At 41.2% G+C, this 24245-nt stretch overlaps 1 protein-coding gene across 9 annotated transcripts in view; it reads right to left on the bottom strand.

Annotated features, from left to right (window-relative positions):
* Nucleotides 1-24245, bottom strand: part of LOC144507677 (bromodomain-containing protein 4-like) — a 171027-nt gene that overhangs the window by 105840 nt on the left and 40942 nt on the right. For all 9 annotated transcript variants that reach the window (XM_078234851.1, XM_078234852.1, XM_078234854.1 and 6 more), the window contains one exon: nt 11141-11459. In XM_078234851.1, the coding sequence (XP_078090977.1) occupies nt 11141-11425 (285 nt within the window). In that variant the 5' untranslated portion in view covers nt 11426-11459. The remainder of the gene's footprint in view (nt 1-11140; nt 11460-24245) is intronic.

Consider the following 24245-nt stretch of genomic DNA (forward strand, 5'->3'; position numbering starts at 1 on the left):
TTTGGATATGTAAATAGTGTGTTGGTGGCGACGGCGGGAGAGAGAGAGTGAGAGAGAGAGAGAGCAGTATCATCACTAGACTAGGAGTCTAGAGGCCCAGCCAAATGCCCTGGGGACGTGGATTAAAATCCCACCACCACAGCTGGTGGAATTGAAGCTCAAATAAAACATTTAGAACTGAATAGCTAGCCTCAGTAATGGTGACCATGAAATGATCATCGATTGTTGTGACACCCTTTGGGAAAGGAAATCTATCATCCTTACCTGTGACACCAGAACCAAAGCAATGTTGTTGACTCTTAACTGTTCTCTGAAATGGTCTAGCAAACCATTCAGCTCAAGGACAATTATGCATGAGCAACAAATGCTGACCTTGCCACCCAGCAGTGTACCAAATCCATGAGAGAATAAAAAGACAGTCAGAGTTTCTGAAACTGTTCAAATTCCTTACTCCCCAAGTGTTGATTAGTCATATGTTCAAACATCAGGAAGTTGGCACAATAAATAGGGAACTGCTTTCCTCATCGACTCAGACCCAGCAATTTCCCAAGATTCAAAAATGTATTTCTTTATTTGGTTCTACGTCTGTAGAGTTGGGAAGGACTGCAATATTAAAAATATTTACAGGGAATAAACAGCTGCATTTGCTCTGCTCACGTTACAGTATGACCCAGTTTAAAGTAAGATGAATGGTGAAAAATCCAATTTAATCAATCCTCACTATGCATACAGGCGTGTTTAAATCTTGCATTATCGAAGTTATTCTGGCATGTGAAAAATGTTTACACTTCAGTGATCTTACAAATTCAGGTTAACTTTTCCATACTCAAGCCCATAGACTAGAAAACTTAGCCTGGAGCTGTCAAGGCCACAAGACAGATGCTGAAATCCACTAGCAAAACAAATCTTTAATATGTAGGTTGTTTAAATAGCTATTATGAAAATGAGTTAAGACTTTACACTTAAGATGTTCAACCAATGCAGGACAGCAAACAAAGCCAACATCAAACTATATCGCAAAACGATTAGAACATTTTCTGAAGGACCAGCAATCAAAAATGTTAACTTCTGTTCATCCCACAAGCACTGACTGATCTGCTGTGGTTCCAGCATTTTTTGAGTACACACTTTCTGGCCACAAGACAAGGGAACAAAAAATGCTGTGCAACAGATCAAATCAGAGGCTGTAGAATTACCAGACAAGAAAACATGTCTGTAGAATTACCAGCCTCATATGTTCATATACCAGCCTACAGAAAGACCTCAATAACGAAGGTTTGGACTTAAGTGCCAGTTAACACCAATGAAGCATTAAATACTGAGAATAGCAAGAGCAAGTCCAGCTAAAACCTTTGTAAATTATAACCACTGCCAAGTCTCTTATCATATGAGCATGTCTAGGGGGATTACCGCTCACCAGATGTTTAACTGCCCACATCTGCACAATGGCTATAACAGCAAGGCATTGGGCAGGATAAGTGGCTTGCTTCATGACCCATAAGACCTCACCAGCATCTACAAGGCTCATGTCAGAAGTGTGAACGAGTATTCACCATTCAGTAGGGCGATTGCAGCTCCAACATGCTGTGCAAAGCAACTTGCTTGAACGCCCGCCACTGCACTCAATATCAACCCTCTCCTTTAGTGTATAATGCAGCTGTAAGTACAATCTGTGATGCACTGTAGCAATTCACCAAAGTTACTTCAGCAGCACCCACTTCCCTGCAAGCTAATTACAGAGTATGAACATGATCAAAGGCACACACTATCCAGACTTGGACATAAAATCATTCCTTCAAAGCGTTTGGATCAACATTCCAGAATTTAATACCAAACACCATTGTGGAAGCACCTCAAGGGTTTCAGTGGTTCAAGGAGATTGCTAGTTGTTTCAAGCAAGTGGCTATGAGCATACAGCCTTGCCAGCCTTACTCACACACAAAGAACAAAAAACTTCCTCCATAGCCAACTAAGTAGGGTGCACTACCCAGTACCAAAGCTACACCGACCTGCAAGTTGTATCTGGACATGTGTTCCTAAGTCTGCACCTTTGAGACAAGATGGGTGAAAATGGGAATGCAAAGGTTTTATATTTCGTGGTCTCACTAAAAGATTGCCACAGCATGACCCAATATAAAGCCAGTCAGCTGTTGTATACACTGCCCAGAAGACATCCATCTACCTTGCCCAACTCACATTTCAGACAACTCATGTCACTTTATATTGCACTTAATCAACAAGTCATCTTGTATTATTTTCCAGAAAACACAATTTGACAATACATTTTTGCAGCACATTGCAATTAACAGTTAACATTTTAAATTCAGAGATTGTTACGCTTAAAACAGATTATGCATTTGTGAAGTTATTTGCCATAAGATAGTTTTACAGCAGATAACCCTGCAAACGCGTCACTTATTTAAATATAGTCATAACAATTTTTAAAAGTGTTGCAATATCAAATTTACTCAAGTATTATTTACCAAAATTTCAGTAAGAATGCAAAACTAGATTGTTCAAATCTGCGTAGTGCTGCACTGACATAAAAACAGCATTTAATTGCGTTTCGTAAATGGTGTTACGAGAACATACAAAAGCTAGTCTGACCTGTCCAAGGATGAGTTCGTAAATAACCGCAAGGTAGCTCAGCAAAATAGATCTTGTGGTTTTAAAGTGACATACCTGCACCAGAATTGCAGAATACTAGAATTTACTGCAAAGTATAAATCAGCATCCCTCCAAAACAAATGAGGGCAGCTCCAAAAAAATCATTATCTTCTTAGTAGAATTTGGCAACACATGTATCTAAAAGTCACACTAGCTTCTATTGTTAATAAGTTATGGGAGGACAACGATCCAGTCTTCCCATTACTGCAGCACTGGTTTCACCAGTCCACTGGTCAGTGTATCCCTCAAGGCCATTTTATATTGTTGCAGTTCCAACTCGCAATACTGTATTCCTTGTAACTGCAGTCTCCATCAGCTGGACGCACAGTTTCTATTCCTGTGTTGAATCTCTGAGTGAGTAACGAGGCAGAGTCAGAGGCTCTGGGTTCAAGTTCCACTCCAGAACTTGGGATGGTCACAGAAGCTGCATTTATATTGTGGCCAACCAGGTTGATTATCAGCCTACAAATCTTTCCAATATGCCTGATGCTGGGCAGTAAGAGCAAGAAAAGTCTCCTGGTCAGCCAGAATCTACAGAAGGCAACAGTAAAACGCTGCAGTATCTTGCCAAACAAACACGGACCAGTGTGTATTGCTGCCAATGCTCTCTTAGGGCACAGTACCTGGGGAGAGGATCTGTAAGCTCAAATCTTTTAACTAGCTGCCATGCTGTACTCAGCGACAGTATTTTAACAGCTTTAAATAATACGTCAGTGCAACATATCCTGTGCAGCAAAACTGTTGGAATACCGTGCTAATGAAAAAGAGAAATTTAAAAAGGGGTTGAAAAATAAGGTGACTAAATAAAATATGCTTACAACTAGTTTGGAAAAGTTATGCAAAGGCACAGTAGACAAGCAGTAGACAAGCTGAGCCTTGTGAAAAACATACAGCTGCAAGACACTGGAACAAAATTGAAGTGAAAGACCAACAAGCACATAAGAAGAATAACCCAGAAGTAAATATCAGTAGGTTTGAAAAATACAGAAAATAAGTTATTTGTAGAAGCGGCTTAAACATCCCAAGTCATTTCGCAGGAGCATAATCAGACAAATAATGAGACAGCCAAAGGAGGGTACATCTAGTGGCCAGAGGTTTGGAATAATGGCTGCTTTTAAGCAGGTTTTTTAAAAAAGGATGGAAAAGATCGGGTCACATGGTGCAAGTGTCAGAATAGTCCTGATTCTGCATGCTCTGTCTGGCACTGCTCATTTTAAAATCTTGTTTATCCCAATGCACAGCTCATAAATCGCATTATCTTAGGGTGTATACTCACTGCTATGTCCTGGGAACATTTTTGGGGAAATATTAATGACAGAATACAGAGTGTCGTCAAGAAAATTTGTGATAAAGGGGCAGTCGGAGGCACCCAGGGCAGAGCTGGGCTCTTAGCATGGCGACCTGGCTGCGGAGCAAGCTCTGGTGCTCCCAAAAGCATTGCAGGAGATGACTGCAAACAAAGTTATAGATGACAAACTCTGTTTTGATACAGAACATTGATTCTCAGTCGGATGAACTGAAGAATATTGGTAAGAGGCTCAATGAGGCGGAAGATTAAATTCTCAATGTTGAAAGTGCCGCTTCTTTGATTGGAGGTTCGACTGCAATCCTTAGAGGATCAGCTGCCTGGTATGTCAGATATCCAGATCTAGAAAAAAAAACAGGTCCGGAGAAGAATATCCCTCTGATTGGTTTTCCAGAGAGCTGAAGGCAGGCCCCCCAATTAAAATTTTTGAAGGCTGGCTGCAATGTTTTTTAAACCGCAACACAAAGGCAGGTTGGATCAAGCTTGAAGGGGCACATCGTATCCCATCCTCTAAGCCCAAGGACAACCCCTAGAGGTTATCGCTTCACGGTCCGCCAGAGTTTGAGGTTGTCAGGCATGGTGGGACTTGGTTCTATGACAGGGTGACGGTCTTGTTCTTCCAGGACTTCTCGGCAGCAGTACAGCAAAAACACAAAGACTTCAATGCGGTCAGGAAGCATTTGAAGGTTTTTGGAAGATTTCAATATGCCCTGCACTATCCTGAGGGTGACCTTCGAAGGGTCTGTTAGGACATTTGACCATCCTGCAGAGGCTTCAGCTTTTTTCAAAACAGCGAAAAGCAATGATTGAGTCCTTATTAACCATGTACTGTACCACCTGTATTTATTTTCTTGTGTTGATCCTATACTGTGCCTTTTCATATTGCTGGGGACAATCCTGTGACTGAGCCACGAGGTGAATTTCGCCAACTACCCTGTTTAGAGTCATATTCTGCAGCTGTTCGTTAATCCTTGAACATATCCTCTGTAATTGCATTTTTTTTTTAATTGATCCTGCTACGTGATTTATCACATTTCTTGGGGCAATCCTGAGTGAGCATGCTAGCGAATCTTCGCTTCATGTCCTGATAAGTTCAAGGACATTCATTCATCCTTTACCTGTTATTTCACCTCTTCATCGATCTGTTACATGATTTACCACATTGATAGAGGAAATCCTGCGAGTGAGCATGCTAGCAAATAGGCGCTTATTATCCTGATGTGGAGGCGAATTTCGCCAACTATTCTGTTTAGAGTCAAAATCTGCAATTAATATTTTAATCACTGAATGTATCCCCTGTAATTCCATCTCTCAATTGATCCTGTTACGTGATTTATCACATTGATAAGGGGCGATCTTGAGTGTGAATTTTCGCTCGTTTTCCTGATACACCCAGAAATATTCATTTATCCTTAATGGAATGCATTCTGCGACATATTTCTTGTTCTTGAGTGTGTGTTGTGTAGGTTGTACAATATTAGAGCTGTGCAATTATCCATTTTCTCGTCTTGTAATCCTGGTACATATACACAGTGGATCTTTCACCTTTATTTCAATCATAATTAAAATTAGTAGTGCCATCGCAGGGAGGTGGGCAAGTGGGTTTAATATGAAGGTAGTGGGTAGGACCCGATGAGTGGGTGAAGAAAACCCCCTAGAGGTTATGGACTGTCAATTTTTTTATATTTAGTTGATTTAGGGTTATAGAATGTTTGATAAACTCCTGTTATGGTAGACAGGCAATATCCTGGGAAGAGATATTATATTGTACTGTCAGTACCTCCAATGGGGCTGGAAGGGGAGGGGGCGTTTCCATTGGTGTGCACCTAAGTATGGCAGTTAAACACCTGTATTAATATCTTATATCTTTTGTGGTTCAATAAGCAATGGCAGTAGCTACTGTAAAAATTTCCCCATGGAATGTACAGTGAATTCACCATCCTATTAAAAAAATGATCCTTGCCTTTCTTGAGAAAGATAACTCTCTTGCAAGAAACGTGTGTGATTATCACACACGCAAGAGGGACTGGGTAGGGCAAGTGGTCTTTGCTTATTTCTTGACCAGCAGTCGAGGGGTAGCAGTCTTGATTAATAAGAAAACGACTTAGTTTGTAAAGTTGTGTGAAAGACAAAGGGGGTAAGTATGCAGTTGTCATGGGGCTGGTATATGGGGGAGAATGTGTTGATAATGCACGTCTATGGTCCCCTGACTGTCTTTATGGTCCTCCATTTTATGGCCCCCAATTATTCCTTTACTGGTGGCGATTTTAATTACCATCTTAATCCACTAATTACAAACTCCGTTACAAGGAACATCAAGCTAGAGCATTGGGTTTAGCTTATTTGATTTGATTTATCACGTGTATTAACACAGTGAAAAGTATTGTTTCTTGCGCGCTATACAGACAAAGCATACCGTTCATAGAGAAGGAAAGGAGAGAGTGCAGAATGTAGTGCTACAGTCATAGCTAGGGTGTAGAGAAAGATCAACTTAATGCAAGGCAAGTCCATTCAAAAGTCTGACAGCAGCAGGGTAGAAGCTGTTCTCGAGTCGGTTGGTACGTGACTTCAGACTTTTGTAGCTTTTTCCCGACGGAAGGAGGTGGGAGAGAGAATGTCCGGGGTGCGTGGGGTCCTTAATTATGCTGGCTGTTTTGCCGAGACAGCGGCAAGTGTAGACAGAGTCAATGGATGGGAGGCTGGTTTTCTGCATGTGGAGAACTTTGCATCCCAAGGATTAAAAGTTCACTTTCAGCCCCTCATTTAGTGCCAAAGATGATCCTTGAAGTACGAGATGAATTCATGATCAGTCAGTTGACTCCTGTATTATAGGTAATATTGTGATCTCTGACTATGCTTGTGTCTTTTTAGAATTTATTTTCAAAGAGACCCTACCTTCAGTCCAAGTCCTGGAGACTTGATGCATCTTTACTTGAAGATCACAAATTCATCTCATACTTCAAAACCAAATTTGATGCTTTTTATTCATTTGCTCTTTCTGATGCGAGCTCCTCTATTCTGTGGGAGACCTGCAAGACCTTGGCTAGAGGTTTGGTCATCCTATTTTCGGCCAGAAAGAGGCGTTGGTTAATGAGGGCCGAAGCAGCAGCTTGAAGTCCAGTTAGCTGAACTGGAGGGGGAGTACAGTAGGAATTCTTGTCAAGTGAAGCTGAAGAAAATTAGTGTAGTTAGGGCACTCTTTATTGACCCAGCGTGCAAAGGGGAGTTTGAGATTTGCCAAGCAGAAGTTGTATGAATTTTGGAATAAACATTAGGTTTTTGGCTTTTCTTACTAGGAAGAAATCAGACTCAAGTGATGGGCTTTAAGGTAAACAGGAGATTTAGGGCAGAAGGCTTATAAGAACTTTGCCAATTTGTATTGGTATGGCCTTCCAGTTTGATTGCTTGCATCTGATACTGGGTCTCCCAGACAAAAGCATTAGTGCAAATGAGAAGAGGCTGTACAATATCCTACCATTTGCAGCATGGAGAAAAATCCTTTGCTCATGGATTAGGAATAAGCCCCCTTCAATTCAGAATTGATATACAATCATTCTGGAATGTATACCAATGGATACATTCAGTAAAGTGTGGGGCTCTGTATTGTCTAGTTTACTCCTACAAGATTTTCCATAAGCTTTGCGGCTCTGTTACTGTTATCCTGCGAGCTTGGTTGTGCACTGCAGAGCCCATAATGGGTGTATCCTGATCCTTGGATATATATCCTTTTATTACTTGTATAGTGGGAAGCACAGGATACAAATAATCCGAACCAACTGGGTTGATAACTTTTGTTTTTTCTCTCTTCCTCCATGTACTTGTTTGAAAATGTTCTTGCTGTACTGTACCAATCTTTGAGAGTTTGTTGCGTGATTTGTATAAAATGAAAAATCCTCAAAAATATATTTTAAATAAAAGAGGGAGAAGTGAGTACCTGAGGGTTACCAATGCACTTCACTAAATTCATTTCATTATAACAAATGATGTAGCACACTAATGCACAAATATTTTAATTATATATTTGACGAAAGTTTTATATCAGTGGTTTTCTTGGAGAAAACATCTTCCTTTCCAAACTCATGTTAAATAAATCTCCAGAGCAGAACCATTTACCATTTCACAACAACAAATTAAGAAATCACGTCACGTGTCATTTGCATTTATTTGCTCTGACGATGCTAGCAGGACATGAATAATCAATTGCTCAGGTTGAGTGTTGCCAATACTTACATGTCCATGCTGTTTCTGTCAACACCTCTAATATCTTAGACTAGGATAGCTCACATATGCACCTAGAGTGCACACAACATTCACTCCAAGGTCTCAACACCAGCATTTGCATTTGAAAAGGTGTTTGTTCTCAGCAGCAGGAAAGCTTATTTCTAAAATAACATCCTTGTCCATTCCTATTCCACACCCACCCCCACCACAACCTTGCAGGCGACCGTACTAAGCTTCTCCCCTACATGGCTTGCACAAGCATAAAATAATTCATCCGAGAAAGACACATACATGCTTGCCTTGCATTGCTGCTCGGGCTCATGAGCTTGCCATGTGGTGAATGAGCCAAACTTTTAACTCCATCAAGGTGATGCAGCATAAGTCACCCTACCCAGATCACAATCCATCTCAACAGCCAGTAGTGGAGAAACTTTAGTAATGCATCTTTTTAAGAGTTTTAAATTTCTTTGAGGTCCTAAATTGGGTTATTATACTGGAACTATGAAGATTCTTGCCTTTGTACATCTTCAAGCTATTACTTTTGAATTGCAGCCGCTGTTATGCAGGAAAATACGGCAATCCATTTGTTACGTCCCACAAGTTGCGAAGTGTGACCGGTTAACATTTGATTACAGGACACCGGAGAAACTCTGGTCTTCGACTAGTACAATGCAATCTTTTATGTTTAACCATCTCAACTGAAGACAGCGTTTCCAATAATGCAACAATGCCTCAATACTACAAGTGGAATCATGGGCTGAAGCTTTTTGATTTATTGTCACAAGTATATAGTAAAAAGTATCGTTTCTTGAGCTATACAGACGAAGCATACCGTACATAAAGGAGGAAATGAGAGAGTGCAGAATGTAGTGTTACAATTATAGCTAGGATGTTGTAGAGAAAGATCAACTTAATGCGAGGTAGGTCCATTCAAAAGTCTGATGGCAGCAGGGAAGAAGCTGTTCTTGAGTCAGTCGGTACATGACCTCAGACTTTTGTATCTTTTTCCCGATGGAAGAAGGTGGAAGAGAGAATGTCGGGATTGCTTGATTATGTTGGCTGCTTTTGAGGCAGCAGGAAATGTAGACTGTCAATGGATTGGAGGCTGGTTTGAGTGATGGACTGGATTTCATTCATGACCCTTTGTCGTTTATTGCGGTCTTGGACACAGCAGGAGCCATACCAAGCTGTGATACAACTGGAAAGAATGCTTTCTATGGTCCATCTGTAGAAGTTGGAGAGAGTTGTAGTGGGCATGCCAAATGTCCTTAGTCTCCTGAAAAAGTAGAGGCATTGGTGGGCTTTCTTAACTATTGCTTCAGTTTGGAGGGACTAGGACAGGTTGTTGCTGATCTGGACACCCAAAACCAAGCTCTCGACCATTTCTACTTCGTCCCCGTTGATGTAGACAGGGACATGCCCTCCACTATGCTTCATGAAGTCATTGACTATCTCCTTCATTTTGTTAGACGTTGAGGGAGAGATTGTTGTTGTCGTCACACCAGTTCACCAGATTCTCTCTTTCCTGTGTCTCGTCTTTGTTTGAGATCCAACCCAAAATAGTGGCATCATCAGCAAACTTGAAAATCAAGTCAGAGGGGAATTTGGCCATACAGTCAACAGCGTTTTAAGGGGTATAATAAGGGGCTGAGGACACAGCCTTGCAGAGCACTGATGTTGAGGATGATCGTGGAGGTGGTGTTGTTGCCTACTCTTGCTGGTTACGGTCTGTGGGTTAGGAAGTCTAGGATGCAGTTGCAGAGGGAGGAGCCGAGCCCCAGGCCACGAAGTTTGATGATGAGTCTCGTAGGAATAATGGTGTTAAAGACTGAGCTGTAGTCTATGAATATGAGTCTGACATAGGTATCTTTGTTATCTAGGTGTTCCCGGGTTGAGTATAGGGCCAGGGAGATGGCGTCTGCTGTGGACCTGTTGCAGCAATAGGCGAACTGTAGTGGATCCAGGCAGTCTGGGAGGCAGTAATTGATTTGTGCCTTTCGAAGCACTTCATAATGATGGATGTCAGAACCACTGGACATTAAGGTACCATGATGATGGTCATCTTCTTGAAGCAGGTAGGGATCTCAGATTGGTGTAAAAGAGAGGTTGAAGATGTACTCTTGCCTTCTCTGTCAAGACAAACTGACACTTAATAGGTTTAATTTTAATTGGAGCTGTGGGGCTATTACAATTAGCCTCAAATCACCGATCAAGGACTTCCAATATTTGCTGACTATTCAGTGACTGCTGCAGAATGTGGATTTCACATGGAGGAAGGGAAAGGTACCCCCTCCCCCAAGCCCATGTCTCTATTTGGGCATGTGGTCAAGTTGTAGATACCAAAGCGCACTCAAAATGGCTGGCTGGGTGAGGTACCAGAATGTAGTCATAATTCAACAAATCACTGACCAGAAATTGACCACCAGAAGAAAATTCATCAGGGTTTATTTCTTTTTAAAAAATCAAATTTCTAAGATTGCATTCATCCTCTCTAGGCAAACTCAGTAATGGGGAAACTTCGGCTGATGTCAATCTTGAGCCAGTTGCAATGCGCATAAAAGTCACCTGGGAAACTCATCGTGTCATGAAGCACCAAGCCTCTACTTGTCATCTTCTAACATCAGAAAATTGTAGTGCAATTTTGTGTTCTTCATCAGCCATTGGGAAAGGCATTGGACACTAGGTACTTCCCTTGCAAGGCAGGAGGTATGGCTGGGCTGATTATGGGTGAGGAAACAAGAATCAACGGCAGGATAGATCAAAGTGGCTTATTCTCATTTTGCAGAGGGAAAAGCCTGTGAGCAGGGAACATGCACGGGTGATGGACAGAAGTGGGAAAGGGTGCAATAAATAAGTTTAAATTTGATAATTTCAGATTTTTCTGTAAACTTTCACTGGTAAAAATAAAGTGAATGGGTCAATTCAAAAGGAAAGCAGGCAACTTACAGGCAGGTTTAGCTTCACAGCATCCACAGGCTGCTGGAAAGGCCAAGCAAACTGATGTTTCCATATCGTCTTCAGGAGCACTTTTGACAGGAACTGCAGCTGATTCGTCAACCGTTTGGATCGGTTAGGGTTGGATGTTTCAGGAGGGGGTGGATTGCCGACAGCATTACTTGGTTGTTGGGGCTGGGCTTGTGACTGTGTTGAAGACATTTGTGTGCTTTCTAGGCCATCCCCCATCGCTGGTAATTTTCTTAGTCTCTTCCCTGGACCACTTTCACTCGACATACCATTGATCCCATTGTAGACCTCACCTGGTAACCTGCAATGAGAAGAGAGTGGAATTAAAGATTTGGCATTCCATGTCTATTAGATACCCAAGGCAAACTTTTAATGAATCTCCATGCATTTGGCCTAAATACACGTATTAATGAATTAGCCATCTAATACCAGGAACCTAGATGCATTGCCAGGCACTGTAGTTTCGGGAATAAAAAAATGCCAATTGCTTAAAGTATGGCTTAAGTGCCAGCTCTCATGTTTACACCCAAAAAGGTACCAGCCTTACTTAATTTTGGCGTTCTGCACACACTGCTTGTAACTGAACACGACCCCTGCCTCTCCAGGATTGCTCAGGTATTCCATCTACAGTCAATTTATTTCATCACTGGAAGTACCACACAGAACCAAGTGCTGAGGAAGGCAGTAAAAAGAAAATGCCTGCCGCTATCTGCCCCAATGAAACTGTTGCTTCACGGAACCCAGTAACTGGGTGCCACCAGTGTTAGAATATGTACAGAAGCAGCCCAGATCGAACATTTAGCTTATATTTGATAGTTTAATAAAGCTACATGGTCTACTTTTTAAAAAAAAGGCTACTTTGAAAAAATACAAACATACAGTAATACACACAACTTCATCAGCAGCATGCTGGTCGTGTTGATTTGAATTTCCCAATCATTTCCCTCTCAAATCTTCTCAACCTGTCCTGAGGAGCACATTCAGCTCAGTAATAGTAATAAAGCCACAGTATGGGCAGAAACACAATTTTCTGATCACTGAAACTATGCTCAACGCGAGCAAGATTCCGTACGATTTTGCCACATTTATACAGTAAAACTGCAGAAAAGGTACTAACCATCACCAGAAACGATCCCCCAATTTTTCTTTTTTGTGCACGGCTTGTTTATTGCCTGGGTAGTATATTACAGGTTGCTATGCAGACACTTCCACTCACACACCTTAAAGGCACGATGTGGAGATGCCGGCATTGGGTCTTAAAGGGAACACTGATCACTACGTTCACAAGCCAGGGAACCACTGGCCCACCTCGAGTGGCAACAATGCTATGGATCTCCAATGTTATTGGGTACATTTAAGACTTTTATTGCTCCTTCCACCAATTAATACTTTGAAGAGGTCAGACACAGGTACAGCACGTTTGTAAACAAATTAAAATTAAGACCCTAAGCACGGAACAGTCCTGATGTTGGCTGGGCCAGTGAATTAATAAAGAACAAAAATTAATCTCATTTCACAACAATTTTCATTTGTGCCTCACAAAATATTCAAAGGCACTTTACAAGAGTGTCATCAGGCAAAATGTGACAACAATACAAGGACAGGTAAGTATGTTATCTCAAGTGTCTGAACTGAGAGATTTAGGGAGGGCAATTACAGGCCTAGGACTATGCAGCTGAAGGCATGGCCATCAACAATATCAGCGATGTACAGGAGATCATATATGAGCAATGTGGAGGGATGCAGGGCTAGATCAACTTACAGATGAACTTTTCTGTAACTGAAGACAAATGCCAAAGAAAGCTAGATAGTTGAATAACCCTCTAAACCAAAAATACCACCTGGCAGAGACAGCAAATAGCTTTTGGTAAAAAGGGAGTGGAGGCAATTTGCTTCTCTTGCCCCAAAGGAAAGTGGACACATTTTTCATTCGTTCTCCATTGAACAATTAAAACAGCATCTATCTATAAACGTAAGCATACGCACCCGGCCACCCACAGTAAAAGAGCATTTAACTATGTTAACATGTACAAGAACAATTTAACAGAATTACATATCACTCACAGTCAGTATTTAATGACAACATGGAGCCACCAGTACAGAAATCATGTTATCATATTGTACATTAATCATTTGATGAAAGCTGTACATCTTGCACATCTGGACAAGGCTGATAGTACAATGGTGCAATATAGTATTATGCAGCACTCTGATAACGGGCGGCACGGTAGCACAGTGGTTAGCACTGCTGCTTCACAGCTCCAGGGTCCTGGGTTCGATTCCCGGCTCGGGTCACTGTCTGTGTGGAGTTTGCACATTCTCCTCGTGTCTGCGTGGGTTTCCTCCGGGTGCTCCGGTTTCCTCCCACAGTCCAAAGATGTGCGGGTTAGGTTGATTGGCCAGGTTAAAAATTGCCCCTTAGAGTCCTGAGATGCGTAGGTTAGAGGGATTAGCGGGTAAATATGTGGGGGTAGGGCCTGGGTGGGATTGTGGTCGGTGCAGACTCGATGGGCTGAATGGCCTCCTTCTGCACTGTAGGGTTTCTATGATTTCACTCCATATTCTCGTGTATGTCCTTGAAACAAAGACAAGTATTTATTTTGCACCTTCCACAATCAAAGGATGTTCTAAAGCCAATAAAGTAATATTGAAGTCTAGTTATTATTTTAATGTAGAAAATACAGCAGCCTAAGTTACACACAGCAAATTCCCACAAACAGAAGCATGATAACGACCAAATAATGCATTTTTGCAGATGTTGAATGAAGGACAAATATTTGGCCTAGTGTGCAAGTCTCCAAAAGAGTATCGCAGAATTATTTTTTTAAGCATTCACACCAAAGGGACAGAGTGCTTCAATTTAATGTCTCATCTGAAAAATGGCACCATCAGTGCAGCAAATCATGCTTTTTTTGCTTCTGGGGTGGGACTTGAACCCACAATCATCTGACTGGGAGGCAAATGCGCTATCAACTGAGCCACAGCTAGTAACTAGGACAGCAGTAGGATGCTTTTACACAGTGGAATTCCATCCAGTTCTCCCTTGCTTGATATTATAGAGTTAGCAAGCCCTTTCAAGAAATAACAACAGAATCACAGATGTCTGATAAGTATTGTCCATGGATAAGGGAACTTATTTTGCTATATTGGTGGGGAGAAGAGGGGAAAGGATCTGATGTCCATGCTCTCTTTAGGACAGGAATAGCAGGAAGACACTCATCCAAAGCACGAAACATGCAACTATAACTGCCTATGAAGAGCACTGTGAAAAATATAAGCTCTAACTCATTTTACCAGTCCTGAAACAAACTCCTGGAAGAGAGCTCAGGAGAATTTGAAGGCAATAAAACGGTGATCCAATTAGAAGTAGCAGAGTAAAAAAGGATGGTTACTAAGCAATGGGAATAAAATTGCATTCACCTGGGACTATACCTTAATAGCATCAGTTGGGGTGGGGGGGGGGGGGGGGGGAGAGAAGAGAGAGAGAGAGAGAGAGAGGGAGGAATGAAGATAGACAAAATACTATAAAGCAGGTGGAATTGCGCAATTTCTGTTCCTCCCTTCCAGCAGTGTGAAGCAAGCTGTTGTTCAGATGGTAATGGATTTCAACTCGTGACTGGAGAATTGCAATTGCACACTAATGAATATGCATGGTGCAATTCTCCCAAGACTATTAACTTTTAAAAAGAAATTCAAACTCCCAGTTATTAATTGAAAGTAACTGCACCACAAAACTTCATGTTTTAAACCAGAAAAAAAACTGCACAAGAATTAAACAAAATACACAACATGTTTTGTGAACCCTTATAACTTGAAACCCAAAATCTCAACAGGCCACTTCCTGTTCTGTTTTTAATTCCACCCAAATGTTCCTCTATTCATTACATGATTTTAAGGATCCTCAGGATCTTCTCCTGGATCAAAGCCAAGTGTGCCACAGGAATTTAGTCTGACTCTTCTCAGTTTCCAAGTCTGCCACTTAAGACTCCCAGAGCTCACTTTGTCTGCGATTATTCTAGTGTCGATCGATCTCTTCCGCCAGCTTTACCAGGAAGATCTGATGTTATTAATTCCTCGTGCATTTAGACTTTACATTCCAAGCATGGGCCCCTCTGCCTATGAAGAGCACAGTGAAAGATGCAAGCTCTAACCCATTTTACCAGCCCTGAAACAAACACTCCCCTGGAAGAGAGCTCAGGAAAATTTGAAGGAAATAGGATGGAGATCCAATTAGAAGTTGCAAAATAAAAAATGATGGTTAGTAAGCAATGGGAATAAAATTGCATTCCCATGGGATTATGCCTTAATAACATTAGGATGGAGGGATGGAGGTTTGGAGGGGTGGGAGGATGGAGACAGAAAAATAGAAAGCAGGTAGAATTGGGGCAATTCCTGTTTCTCCCTCCCAGCGGTAGTGTGAAGCAAACTGCTTAGTGACTCCAATTCATAAATACCCCTAGTTCCTAATAACCTCTATGCACCTCATTTTGGCTTCCAGCAGACACCACTGGCTTCTCTTAGGTTCCAAGCTGACCCTGCTGGCAGTTTTCTCTTCCTGCCTGCCCGAGAAAAATCAGAAAAATAAACCCAAAACAAATGACTGCCTCTCTGCAATCTGTCTCTGGTACACCTGGGATGTCCTGGAGAGAGACTTTAACTAATTGCCTCCCATTTTAAACCTGCCCATTCACCTAAAGAAGCATAATACTTTTAAGATCTTCCCTTGTTTAGCCTGTGCTTTCAAACCTTTGATCTGGGAAATTACAGGAATAATTTATGCCCTCATGAAGACAACTGTGGAGATCTTCACATCACAATCTTATCTATGCCAGGATCAAAGGGTTTACCCATTGTTCAGCATTTTCAAACTTCCAACTCGGACTCCAGTGAATAAACAAAGGCCACCCTTTAAATTTCGATCACCAAGTCTGTTCATCAATCTCGCACATCAGGTGATTCCATTGGCTTATTTTTAAAACTTCAACCCCAACCTGAAAGTTTTATTCTTAAAACATATGGATCACAAAGTGCCCTTACAGTATGCTGTTGGAGGCATTCAGTGTTACTAGCAAATCAGACCAATCCTAAACCCAACTCATGAACAATCTTGTAATTTAGTGTGCACATCAAGAAATGCACTGTACACAAATTTGTCTGCAAAGATCAGTCCCATCATTCCAATTTTAACTACAATATCAATCCACTGTTAAGATACACATTAGCTGCTTACTGCAAGAATCTTTAACTTTGGCAAAAAGTTGTCAGAATGAAATTATGCACTAACATTTCTATTACAGCACACTTTACTATCTTAACAGTAAACAGCAAGTCTATGCGAGATACTTAGTCAAATAACAGATAGGATGTGCAATTATAATGGTAATCTGAATCACAGTATTCAGTACCTTTGGTATGGAGTATGGCACTGTTGGATGGGAGAATGAACCCTCAATAAGAGGATTATGTCTTTTGAAATGTGGCTGACACATTATGGACTCTACCCTGGACAGATACACTCCAGTAAGAAGTTTAACAACACCAGGTTAAAGTCCAACAGGTTTATTTGGTAGCAAATGCCACACAAGCTTTCAGAGCTCCAAGCCCCTTCTTCAGGTGAGTATTCACCAAAACGATTGGTGACTCAGATTTGACAACATTGTGACCAAAGCCAGGCTTGCTAAAATGCTATTTCTGAAGATTCATTCTACAAATTCAGCTTTCTCAAAGCGACCAATGATTGGTAGGGCTCTGCCGACTTGGTTTCTACTTTCGAGGGAAGTCTGACTAGCCTTGATGCATCAGATAAATACACAGCTAAACATCAGAAATTGGAGAATTCTAATTTGGTTCTACACATTTGTTCTACTCATTGTTGGTAAACGTGCATAAACAAAGACTCAACTTCAGTATGGTGTACTTTTAAGCTGAAGTAACATGCAGGCACCAACTTCCTAAGTTCACACAAGAATTACCACTTGAACTAGGTACTGGAATACCACTTTGAGGAAAAGAATGGATACCCAATGGGAAAAGATGATAGAACAGAGAACATGTGGCCAAACATAAGGTTCAAGTCCTACAGAACAAGGTGGTGGGTTGGAATAAAAAAGGTGGGGAGCAGGTGGAATGGGGAGAGATACAGGAATTGAAAGGGAAACATGTACAGTGCTGTGGGTGTGTGGGCAGTTAAGTGACAGGACAAATGCAGAGGTCGAGAGGAAGTGTAGAGCTGGGGAGCAGATAAGCAAGCAATTGGTTACCGCTTGCACTGCTCCCTCGCCGTTTACTATTTTCTGAAACATCACTTCAATAAAGCTGTGTCAGCCTCAATTAATTGCTCTACCTTTGAAGGTGGGCTCAAATCCACTGACTCAAGAGATGCACGTTATCAATTGAGGACAATTTGACAACGTAACAGGAGATGCCCTTACCCAAGAAGTGTAGCATAAATTTTTCCCACGGTGATTCAATTACTTAAAATTCACCACTATGACGAAAAGCTCCAGTAACTCGTGCAACATGATTCAAAGTCAGAACAGACGCACTAAATAAAATCTACATAAATTTACAGTTTTGAACTAATTCATTCCCACACTATGGGGGTCACTGGCATGGACCCAGGGTATGTCGAAGGTTGTTTTCAGGAACTGTGTTGGGCTGGGCCTACAGGCACACGTAGGTCAGACCAGTTACGGTAGGCAAGTTTCCTTCCATAAAAGAAGGTTTACGACAATCTGACAGCACAATGATTACATTTACTGATTCTAATTTTTTATTTCCACACCACCTTCATAAAAAAAACTGCCACTCAAATTACCATGGTGGGAGGTAAACTAATTTTCACTGGATTATTTAGTCTAGGCTTCTTACTATAGTCCAGTATTGTAACTCTTACATTATGATTCAATATTCATGAAGTTGTCCCAGTTACCCTTGTCTGCTTTAGAATTCTAAAATTGATCCATGCACAAGCTATTTTAAAATACAAGGGGCATTTATTAAAAAAAAGTCAGTTTTAAACAAAAGCTCCAGCAGTTCAATCAGCACATCATTCATTTAAAGAGTTAGCAGCTTAAAGTTACAACCAAGCAAGCTTCGGCTCATTTATAAACTAAACAAAGCAATAATCTAATGGACTTGTTCAACGAAGTGGAAATGTATTATACAACCATAATTCAAGTGCATGAATCGCACTGCTGACTTAATCATGTGAATGCCACACACACACATTCAGTCATTTAGTCAACCGACAAATAGGTAGCTAATCGACAAGAGGCAAGAGAAAAAGTAGCTGTAACACGTCTACATTATATGAACAGTTCATTAAACTATCCACTCAGACAGGAGTGCAGCGTGGTCAAATATGAATACTAACTATGTTCATTCAGGCCAGTCAGATTGTGAATCAGTGGCTAAATCAATAAAGGGAACTCCCACTTTTATGCTGACAAGGTGGGGGAGGGGGAATATGATGCAACACGAAGGCAAAAGCAAATCCAACACAATGGTTTCACCCTGCTTTGTTGTTCTAGCCCACTGAAAAGCAGTCTTATTCTCTTTGAAAATCAGACATGGGTTAAAAAGGTAAGCTTTTTTGGTGTTACGCACATTTAAATGATATTTTTCACCTCAAATGGTTTTACTTAAAACAACAGATGTGGAAATCAGAGTACTCGACAGAATGAGCACAGTGGTAGGGCCGCCGTGTTGAGGTTTCACCATAAATGAGGACTCGGATTTTGTGATGGCTTGCCTGCTTTGTATAACCCATTATAAACAAGATGTCAGGCTACATGGAGTAGCTAAATAATTTCAGCCATCTCATCTGCAGGCCATGGTGGAAAACTCAAAATAAATGCAAAATTAAAAAGAACAAATCCATCAAATACAAATCCACAACAAAGTGTCAGAGCATACATGAAAACTTTGTCCAGTTATAATAGCTCCTAGTACATAAATAACCATTTTTTTTTAAATCAAGAAAACTGCATGTTTGAGCACACTGGACAAATCATTGCACTGGCTCATGTGAAGGATAGCCACTTGGGCAGAGGATGGAATCAAATGCGAGCAAGGATTAAGGTGGGAGGAGGTGCAGGGAAGAAAATTAGGCCAAAATATTGACAAGTGTGTCAGAAAACAAATACAATCTTTTTCTCCCTCTTTGGCTATAAATATGATATAGACATCACTGCTTGATCTAACAGAAAGGTAGCAACGCTCCTTTAAAAGCCAATAAGGCAGACATAGGCAAGGCATAATGAAGAAAATGAGGATACATTCTCCAAACACAAATCCCATCCCATGGGGGAAATGTTTTTTTTTAAATGATTCCTCTTATAGACTTGTTGCATCTGGAAACTAAAAAGAGACTACTCCTTACGTAACAGTTCAGCATATTAAATTCAGTATTATTGCATTTTTATGGCCAATTATTATAGTGGATGGTGACATGCATTTGTGCAGAACAATTCCATATTCATCACTGTCGCAGTTACATGTTTTAAGATTTGCAAACAAAAAATCTTTTTCACCCAAGGTGAAGGAGACTTTTTTTTCCAACACTGAGCACTGCATTTGCTGGCACAGATCCCACTATGTGTGTCAGTAGGGCAATTGCTGAACAGGATATTTGTTCCTAGATCTCCAGTCCCGATATACCCAATTCAACAGCTGCTACTCCGGGCGAAAGCTGTTCATAACAGCCATTTCAACTAATTAGCTGGCAGAGATCCAGCGCTAGAGTGGATTCTGATTCTGGGCAATATCCTTCAATAAAGAAAACAAAAGTAATTTTGGAGAGTTATGAAAGGCTAAAATGTCTTGAAAGACTGCTTAGACAAAATTTTGCATATTTTAATTTCTATGCTAGCAGATGCATGGTGGTGAGGTTAGAGGGGGCACAAGCTGCTTTTAACAATGGATTTGAAAGCCATAAAAAGAAAACTCAGGGGAAAACAACATGCTGCAACAAGTCAAATCTAGACCCACATTAGTTAAAATAGACGGAGCACCAACTTCACAATTAGAACTTCTAATCAACAAATTTATAATCTTACTGTGCATCAATAAGCCAAGTTCCCTGCCTCACCATGTTGCTGTCAAGTGCAAAGTTAAGTGAGGCAAGACAACATGCTGCCCCCTTTCTCCCAACTAAACACGGAGAAATTATCCTTAGTCATCAGATCAGAGTCATTAGCTGATGCTACAGTTACTGAATGGGCCAGAGAGATCAGGAGATAAAGAGGGACACAGTTGCCTCACAAATATGTAAAACTGGTCTTGGGTCCATTAGTTCATTTCCACAGGAAGCAGAACAAATGTATTCAGGCAACTTGTTTATTCTTTTCAGGTGTTCCTGACTACATAATATAGACTTCTCTGGACTTTTGTACAGAATTTTAGTATTGGAATCCACCATTCAGCCTTCCTTACCATACTGAATTTAGGCTGATTACAGTTCGACACGCTTGCCTCTTTCAGAACTAAGCAGAAAGTAGCCATAACAAAATTTCATACATTGCCAGCAAAGCATTTCTCTTCTTTTCAGTGCAATTTATCAGGAAAAACCTTGGGAATTGCATAACGTACTGCTGCAGGTCACAAACTGTCTAAATTACTGCACAACAAAAATGTTAAGATCGTCTTTTGATGTTGTTTGAGGGAAAGGACAAGAATCAGGGTACCTCCCCTTCTCTTCAAATAGTGCACCAGGTGAACAGATTCCATACCAGGCACATGGCTCATGTTGCACCAGAATATACAGCATTTTTGTGTAGCCTAAAAGTAAAACTTAATTACCGATACTATGAGAAATTCTCGAAAGCTCTCATATTTTTGGCCAATTTTCAACTGATGGCCAGAATCTCCCCATATTGATTATGGAATACAAGAGAAAAAAAAGGAACAAATGATAGGTTTGAATAATGAAGTTGATTGACTACAAGTTTCACAACACAAACAGGTGATTCAGCCCAAAGGTTTGCAACAGGGTTGATGCTCCCACCTTTCCTCAACTCACCCTGCCAACATATCTTTCTATACTTCTTCGAGAATTCCAAAACCCTCTGAATGAATCATAAAATCCCTACAGTTCAGAAGGGGCCTATCAAGTCTGCATCAACACCAACAGAGCATCCCATCCAGACCCTATCTTCACAACCCCATGTATTTACCCCAGTAACCTGCACATCTTTGGACACCAAGGGGAAATTTTATTATGCACTTAATACAGTTTCATTTATAGTCGTTCTCCAGTTCCACATTGACACAAGTAAACAAACCAACTACAGTAGCTCAGTCACAAAATGTTCCAAGTGTCAGTGCAGCAGCCAGCCACAATAAATATCAAAATTACATAACAAAATCAACTTGAGTTATTGGTAAACTAGGCAGCACTTTATTTTCCTTTACAATCCCTATTAAATGGGACTTGAGGCACAAGTTGCATATTAAACCAATAATGTACATGAAAAAAAATGAAATAATTTAGTAGAGACTCAAGCGGAGCCTCACGCTTTTAAAAAATTTTACTTCCCCTAAATAGCCCCAAATTGATGTGTGTCAGAATAGATGTTTTGCTTCAGGTAACCAGATGAAATATTAAGATCCAGACTCAGGCAAGAGTAAATTTCAAGTACTAACCCAGTGAGCTTTCATCCTCGACATGCCTCCTGCAATAGTTTTCTCCCATTACAGGATGCAACTTAAAATTACAATTTTAAATAGCAAAATAATTGAGATTTCTTAGTATTTGATGATTTGCCAAAAATCTTAAAATCTCTCTCTAAATCTGGCACAGAAGCAATTAGGAGCGCTTCCACCAAAACATGACAATACAAGGAATGCTAATCTGTATCTGGTACAATTTCCCCATCTGAACTAGAAGTCCTGCATACTTACTCAATACTTCTCTCCGTCAGCAGTGTTGACATACTGGAAGAACTCCCAGCCCTGCCTGCACATGCAAAGCACCCCATTTCAGAACTTCCCAACTGAAGTCCATTAAATAAATTACATTATGTACATTCTCCAGTACTGACTGATCGACAGTTCCGACGCGCCACAGCAAAAAACCGCACCAACCTCCTCAGACGACAAACACGGAACACAGAGAGAGTACCCTTCGTCGTCCAGTATTTCCCCAGAACAGAGAAGCTACGACATCATCTCCAGAGCCTTCAACATGTCCTTGACAACAAACATCTCGCCAAGGCCATCCCCACTCCCCCACTACTTGCCTTCAAACAACCACGCAACCTCAAACAGACCATTGTCCGCAGCAAACTACGCAGCCTTCAGGAGAACAGTGACCACGACACCACACTACCCTGCCATAGCAACCTCTGCAAGACGTGCTGGATCATCGACATGGATGCCATCATCTCACGTGAGAACACCATCCACCAGGTACACAGTACATACTCTTGCGACTTGGTCAACATTGTCTACCTGATACGCTGTAGGAAAGGATGTCCTGAGGCATGATACATTGGCCAGACCATGCAGACACTACAACGGATGAATGGACACTGATCAACAATCACCAGACAGGAGTGTTCCTTTCCAGTCGGGGAACACTTCAGCAGTCAAGGGCATTCAGCCTCTGATCTTCGGGTAAACTTTCTCCAAGGCGGCCTTCGCGACAACGTAGAATCGCAGAGCAAAAACCGATAGCCAAGTTCCGCACATTGAGGACAGCCTCAACCGGGATCTAGGATTCATGTCACACTATCTGTAACCCCCCACGACATGCCTAGGCTTGCAAAATCTCACTAACTGTCCTAGCTTGAGACAATTTACACCTCTTTAACCTGTACTTAACCCACTCTCCACTTGCATTATCTGTACCTGTAAAGACCTGATTACCTGTTAAGACTCGCATTCCAACCATTACCTTGTAAATTGAGTCTGTGCCTATATGTCCCCTGTTTGTGAACCCAACTCTTCACTCACCTGATGAAGGAGCAGCGCTCCGAAAGCTTGTGCTATCAAATAAACCTGTTGGACTTTAAACTGGTATTGTGAGACTTCTTACTGCGCCTACCCCAGTCCAATGCCGGCATCTCCACAAGACTGAATCCTGAGACTGGAACCAAAAAAAGACCCTGCATACACAAACAATAAGACCCCCCAAAGCTCAAAATTAAATAAGGAAAAAATGAAATGTTCCATGCACAGTGCTCAAGCACTCCTCCTCTTCCCATCACAGACTGAAACAAATGCAACTGATTCAGCAGAATTTAATCCAACTGTTAGAATTGTGATGAGGAAGTGAAACCAAAGGCTTGAAGGCAGAGCTTTAGTCATGAGTCACAGTTAATTACATGAATTTGTACGGAGGATGCAGTAGATAGGAATTGCAAGAATCACTGAATTAATGGCCTGAGCAAGAGTATAACAGGTTGCAGGGGCCACTGTAATGAATGAGTGGCTTATGTTCTGCCACTGTGTGTGTAAAGAAAGTAAAGAACATCACTGGCAGGTTCTGTGAACCTGAGGAGAAGAACAGGAGAAGAGGAGAGAGGGAAAAGCAAAGAGAGAGAAAATTCAGGTCACAAAGTAACAAAGCAGAGGCCAGAAGCAGGGAATGTTTTACATGGCATTGTTGGAGTTGAGCTCTTTTCAATTTCAGATTTACTGTATGTAGTGGACGTTTAGTTGTATTTCTCCCATCTTCCCTCTAACTGGAAATCTTAGAAGCCTCAGGTTTTTTCTGGGCCTGGAGGTAAAGGCCAATTCATGACATTGCAAAGAGGCTGCCCTAAAATTAGGCAAAGACCAACTAAGTAAGGAGCAGTGTTTTCCAGTCCTTTGGGTCCAAGGACTACAAACAGCTGCTGTCTAAATAATTGCACAAAAGATGCCAACTGGGCCTTGGTCCAAATCAAAAAGCATCCTTGTCACATTTATTCCAAGGCCCCACCCTATCATGTGAAACAACATACAAGTGGGAGATCCATTAAGTGGAGCAGGTCATGACATCACTGCAGATATATTGTGCACTAATTCTGGGACTGGACATACTCGCCAGTCACTGATGTGTACTGATTGGTACTTTCCAAAAGCAAGAGAACCAGCCTACCAA

The sequence above is a fragment of the Mustelus asterias genome, chromosome 19 (assembly GCF_964213995.1).
Source record: "Mustelus asterias chromosome 19, sMusAst1.hap1.1, whole genome shotgun sequence".
In the NCBI taxonomy this organism is placed as follows: domain Eukaryota; kingdom Metazoa; phylum Chordata; class Chondrichthyes; order Carcharhiniformes; family Triakidae; genus Mustelus; species Mustelus asterias.